The sequence below is a fragment of the Mus pahari genome, chromosome 9 (genome assembly GCF_900095145.1).
Source record: "Mus pahari chromosome 9, PAHARI_EIJ_v1.1, whole genome shotgun sequence".
NCBI lineage: Eukaryota > Metazoa > Chordata > Mammalia > Rodentia > Muridae > Mus > Mus pahari.
Window position 1 is genome coordinate 28,726,532 of NC_034598.1, and position 6,536 is coordinate 28,733,067.

Below are 6,536 nucleotides of genomic sequence, written 5' to 3' on the forward strand. Positions count from 1 at the left end.
CCTTAATTTTTTAAAGAATGTCTCAAGAAACAGCATTAGTGAAAAAAAATTTCTAACTTAAAAAAAAATATAACAAAAAAAAAAAAAAAAAAAAAAAGCAACACAGGTGTCAGTTTGCCAAACGCAATGGCAGGTCGATCCACGGGACAGCCCCAAAGTCGCAAAGCAAAGTGTGCAGCGAGGACAACTACAACTTCACTGAAGGCGCTTGGGGAAACCGAGACGAGGGAGGGAAAACTTCACTCGAACGCCAAACTGCGGCGAGAGCCGCGGCCCCGGCGACTGCGCGCAGCAGCGCAAGGCGGCCCAGGCGAGCGGCGAGTCCGCGCGCGGCTCCGCAGCGGGGCCGGCGAGCTCGGCGGCGCGCGGCCGAGCCAGGGCCGAGCCAGGGCCGAGCTGCGCCGCCGCGGAGCCCGCGGAGCTCTCCGGGCCCCGGGCAACCTGGGACCGGGTCCCAGGCGGGGACGCGGAGGGACGCGGCGGCGCGCGCGCGGACTCACCTCGGTAGCCGATCGCTGCCGCCGCCGCCACCGCCGCCTCGTCCTCCTCCTCGCCCTCGTCGTCGTCGAAGTCGTCAGCCGCCCTCGGCTCCCGCCGCAGGCCGGACCCATTGTCTCCGTCCCCGGCCGCGGCCGTCGCCGGGGCCTCCCGCTCCGCGCTCGCCGCCGCCGCCGCCCCTGCCGCCTCCCGCCACAGCGCCGCCGGGGCCGCGGCGCTCGCCGCCTCACACCCCGCGGCCGCCGTCGCCACCGCCGCCGCCGCCGCGCTCGGCTCGCCCGGGCTGCGCCCGAGGCCAGGCCCGTCTCGGCGGGGCCTCTTGCGGAGCGGCTCGTCCGCCGGCTGCGACGCGGCCTCCATGGCGGTCGCCACGGAAGGGGAGCCGGCGGCCTGAAGGGCGAGCGCCGCCTCGTCCGCCATCTTCCAACTGCCTCTCTGGCCCTCCGCCCTCGCCTCCTCTGCTCCGCTCGACGCGCGGCACTGGCGCCCCCGCGGCTCGGCTGCGGGAGATTTAAACCCCGTCACGTGACCCGCCCCTCCCCGCCCCCGCGCCGCTCCCGCCACCCACGCGGGCCGGACCACAACACGCCGGGTCACGTGGCCGGGCGCCGCCCCGCGGCCTGGGCCCTTCCCGGCCCCACCCCGGGGCGGCCCGGCTCCCCCTCGGCGGCCTCTGGGCGCCTCCGGCTCGCCCGACCCGCTCGCTCGCCCCGGGATCGCCGCGGTGGCTCGAGTGTGCGATGGCGCCGCCACTTCCCACCTGGGCCTCACGCGTGCACCTTGCCCGCCTGCCTGCTCTTCGCCTCCAGTCGGCTTTTACCTCAGGGGCTCTGGAGAGCCCAACCTGGCCGACGCCGGCCTTCCCGAGGAGAACCCCTCCACCTGCCCTGCGCTCGCTCGCTCGCTCGCTCTGTGACAGCTCTTCCTCGGGGTTACCCCTGTGGTCTCTCCTCGGGAAGTTTGCGCTCTCTCCCAACCTCCCTTCTCAAGTGCGATGGAATGCCCAAGCCAGAGCCCCTCGGGGGGCCCTGTTGCCCTTCTGGAAAGATCTGGCGGTTGAGGATCCGCCCCATCGGCTCTCTGGACCCACCAGGTCCTCTGCACCTCGCTTTAGTCCTTGGGAAAAATTCATCTCTTGGGTCAAGTGGGGGGGCAGCAAGAGAGAGGACAGGAGGGAGAGTGGTTGGTTCTCCACCAACTTCAGATTGGGCCTGGGCTTTTGTGACTCGGGAGGTTGATTGAACCTTTTCTAAACCCAGCCTTTAGTCGTCTCTAAAATGACAGGACCAGGACCGAGAGAGACTGTGTGGCTCAGTTGTAAAGTCACGCTTGCCAGACAACCCCGAAGGCAGGAGGGTAAGTGGAAGGCAATCTCCCAACTGCATAGGAAGTTCAAAAGAGCCCTGGAATACATAAGACCCCGTCTCAAAAATGTAATTTAAAAACAAAAAAACAAAAAAAACGATAGATCACGAGAAATTAGCTAGTCAGGTGTAAAGTAAATGACGTTACGTTTAAAAATCTTAGGCAGTCGATGGTGGCACAGGCCTTTAATCCCAGCACGCCGGAGGAGACAGGAGGAGGTTCACTCTTGACTAGTTCTAGGACAGCCAAGGCTACACACACAAAAAAAAACCCCTGTCTCGAAAAAACAACAACAACAACAACAAATCTTACTTCTAGAATTGTAGAAATGGCTCTGTAGTTAACAGCACTTGTTGCTCCTGCAGAGGCCCTAGGTTTGACTCCCATCATCCACATGACAGCTCATACCTTCAGGTCTGACACCCTCTTTTGGCAAACACAGACATGTATCTAGCCAAAAGACCCAAACACATCAAAATCCTCTTTGTTGTTGTTTTATGAGTCAGGGTTTCTCTGTGTAGCCCTGGCTGACCAGGCTGCCCTCGAACTCAGGCCACCTGCCTCTGCTTCCTGAATTGCTGGGATTAAAGATGTGCACCGGCAAGCCCAGCATAAAATACATATTTAAATAATTTTTAAAATAATCCTTAGTTCCTCCACAACTCTAAGCCCCTTCACTTTCTAGTTACCATGACATTCTGAGCACCTGTATCCATTTGGGTCATTAGGACTCAATTGCATATGGTTCAATGACTGTGGGGTTTCCCCAAATGTTAGTGTTAGAGGCAGCAGGATCAGGAAATTAAAGCCATTTGCACTAGGTAGTGAATTTGAGCCCACCCTATCTCAGAAACCAAACGCTAGCCACCCGTGGGGGCGCACACCTTTTACAGCAGGACTCAGGAGCCTGGCTGGCATGATGAGACAGACCTTTACCCTGCACTTGGGGCAGATGCAGGCAAATCTAGGCAACCTGGTCTACAAATGAATTTCAGGCAAGCCAGGGCCACATAGGCCCTGCCTCAAAGACTAAAATAATAATAATTAAAATTAAAATATTAAACCTGGGAGTGGTGCTATAGCTCAGTGGTTGAGCACAAGCAATACTCTTTCAGAGAAGTCGAATTTGGTTCCCAGCACCTATTTCAGGTGACTCACAACCACCTGTAACTCCAGTTCCAGACTATTCTGATCTCCAAATGTGTTTTGTGCGCGCGCGCGCACACACACACACACACACACACACACACTCTCTCTCTCTCTCTCTCACATGCAATTTTTTAAAATCCTTAGGCCCAGGATAGATGTGGCTGCACACACTTTCAACAAGGCATCCAAGAGGCAGAATGGAGATTTGAGGCCAGCATAGTTTACATAGCAAGTTCCAAGCCAGACAGAACTGTAGAGTGAGACCCTGTCTCAAAAACAATAAATCATAGCATTCATTAGGTCCCACGAAGTGGCATACACCTTTAATCCCAGCTCTAGGAAGGCAGCAGCAGGTGGATCTCCATGAGTTTGAGGCCAGCTTGTCTTACTTATGTCTAGGCTTCCGAGAACTACATCATTAAAGACTCTATCAAACAAAAGTAAGAAAAATGGGGACAGTGACATGGATCTATGGGGAACAGCCTGATGATGGCTTGATCTCTGGGACCCATGTGGTGGAAAGCACACCATAGCATCATGCATGTATTGCTTGTGTGTGTGAGCACACACATGCACAGGCACGTGCGTGCGCACAGACACTCACACTCGCAACTTAAAACTTAATAGAGTCTGGAAGTGTACATCAGTTAGACCCAGGTCCAAGCCCCATCGCTGGGTAAACCAAATGTGATGGTTCAGCCCTATAGTCCCAGCACTCGGGAGGTTGAGGCAGGAAGCCCAAAAGTTCAGCTACATGGCGACTCTGAGTTATAATGAGCAAGAAAAACTCCCAGCTCTATCTTCACTCTACCGATAATTGAAAACATATATCTGAATCTTGTCACTCTCTGGGCCTTCGAGCTTACAAGTTCACATCCGTATTTGCCACTCTCCCCCACCCTGGGGAACTGGCCTGGCTATTCTCACACTTGTTTTTACAATTAGTACACTCTAAACTGAGCTTTTCACATCACAGATCCCACTTTTCCTAACCAAAAAGCTCTTCTCATAAAAGAGGATCTCCAAGCCACACAGCACAGGAGGCAGGAAACTTGTATAGCACTGTGCTGTTTAAGCATACGTTGAAGGGGTTTTATGAGCTAACCATGAAAGCAAGTGGCACTTGCTACTTCTTGCAACCAGCTTTCTAGAAGTTAGTGGTGCACCTATACACAAAGAAGACTGGCAGGTTGTATTGTTCTAGAATCAGGCAAGAATCAGGACTGGGATGTAGTATCTTTGGTACCACATAGCAATGTACAAAGCTCTGCATTCAATCCTAGCCACTCAAAAATCAGGCATCGTGGTACATGGTCTGCAGTCCCAGCACCTGGGAAGTAGAAGCAGGAAGATAGAAAGTCACATGTCAGTCCTGTCATACTGGCTAGGTTTATGTCAACTTGACATAGCTAGAGACATTTTGGAAGAGGGAATCTCAGTTGAGAAAATGCCCCCACTAGATTGTCCTGTCAGCAAGTCTGATTGATGTGGAAAGGGTCCAGCTCACTGTGGATGGTGCCACCCCTGGTCCTGGGTGCTATAAGAAAGCAGGCTGAGCCAGACATGGTGGTACCTTTAATCCCAGCAGGATTCATCAGGGAGCAGAGGGAGTTGGATCTCTGTGAGTTTGAGGCCAACCTGGTCTACAAAGCAAGTTCCAGGACAACCAATGCTACATAGAGAAACCCTATATCTATATCTATATCTAATCTATATCTATATCTTTATCTATATCTATATCTTTATCTATATCTATATAATTATCTCTATCTATCTATATCAGGAGAAAGAATGAGAAAGAAAGAAAGTTTGAGGCCAACCTGGTCTACAAAGCAAGTTCCAGGACAACCAATGCTACATAGAGAAACCCTATATCTATATCTATATCTAATCTATATCTATATATCTATATCTATATCTATATAATTATCTCTATCTATCTATATCAGGAGAAAGAATGAGAAAGAAAGAAAGAAAGAAAGAAAGAAAGAAAGAAAGAAAGAAAGAAAGAAAGAAAGAAAGAAAGAAAGAGAAGCTGAGCAAGCTATAGAGTACCCCAGTAAGCAGCCCTCCTCCATGGCCTCGGCCTCAGTTCCTGCCTCCAGGTTCCTGCCTTGAGTTCTTGTCCTAAAGTCCCTCAGTGACTGAGCATGACCTGAGAGTTGGAAGCAGAAATAAACCCTTCTCTCCCAAAGTTGTTTATGTCCATGGTGTTTTATCACAGCAACTGAAACCCAAAATAAGACACTTGTCTAAGCAAATTCATGGCCAGACTGAGCAACATAAGATTCCATCTTGACTACTGGGCAGTGGTGGCACACACCTTTAATCCCAGCACTTGGGAGGCAGAGGCAGGTGGACCTCTGAGTTCGAGGCCAGCCTGGTCTACAGAGTGAGTTCCAGGACAGCCAGGGCTACACAGAGAAACCCTGTCTCAAAAGACAAATACAAACAACAACAACAACAAAAAAGATTCTGTCTTGAGGTAAAGGTAGAGCAGGAAGGATGGAAGGGAAAGGAGGCAAAAGGATCAGGAAGAAGAGAAGAGACAATGATTGGAGGGAGGTTGCTGGGGATTGTAGCTCAGCAGTAGATTATTTAGATAGAATGCCCTGGGTTTTAGCCTCACCACACACAAAAGGAAAATGAAAAAGGTATCGTAGCTATGTGTCTTGTGCTTGTGTTGGCCGCTGGATTGCTATTATTGTGGCAGCGGCGGCGGTGGTGATTATTATTTTCTAGCACTGGGAATTAAACTAAGAGTATCATGAAGTTTAAGAAAACACACTGCTGGGCTGGTGAGATGGCTCAGTGGGTAAGAGCACCCGATTGCTCTTCCGAAGGTCTGGAGTTCAAATCCCAGCAACCACATGGTGGCTCATAACCATCTGTAACAAGATCTGACTCCCTCTTCTGGAGTGTCTGAAGACAGCTACAGTGTACTTACATATAATAAATAAGTAAATCTTAAAAAAAAAAAAAAAAGAAAGAAAAAGAAAAAGAAAACACACTGCTGAAGCCAGGCAGTGGTGGTACACACCTTTAGCCCCAGGATTCAGGAGGCAGAGGCAGGCAGATCTCTGAGTTCAAGGGCAGCCTGGTTTACAGAGTGAGTTCCAGGACAGCCAGGGCTACAGAAGAAAACTCTGTTTTGAAAAAAATAAAATAAATAAATAAATAAATAAAAGAAAAAAAGAAACACAAAACACGGGGCCACTGAGAAGCACCCCTAGCTCCCCATTGTAACATTACAAACTATTCCCTTGACCTACTAGATCCACCCTTTGCATGATACCCAAGACAGGCTTTGTGATTGGTTGAAAGCCCAACCTGCAAAGGGACAGCATTAGGAAGTACATCTTTGGGAAATGGGTAGGTCATGAAGGTGAGAGTCTCAGGAATGGAACCAGAGCACCTATGAAAGACATTCTAGCACGGCGATGCCCTCCCTTAATCCAAGCACTTAGGAGGCAGAGACAGACAGATCTCTGTGAGTTCAAGACCAGCCTGATCTGCATCAGGAG

General features: G+C 51.1%; 1 protein-coding gene across 2 annotated transcripts in view; it reads right to left on the bottom strand.

Moving 5' to 3' along the window:
- Positions 1-969, bottom strand: part of Sirt1 (sirtuin 1) — a 20,029-nt gene extending 19,060 nt beyond the window's left edge. For both annotated transcript variants that reach the window (XM_021204930.2, XM_021204929.2), the window contains exon 1: positions 501-969. In XM_021204930.2, coding sequence (XP_021060589.1) covers positions 501-918 — 418 coding nt within the window. In that variant the 5' untranslated portion in view covers positions 919-969. The remainder of the gene's footprint in view (positions 1-500) is intronic.
- Positions 970-6,536: the final 5,567 nt, after the last annotated feature.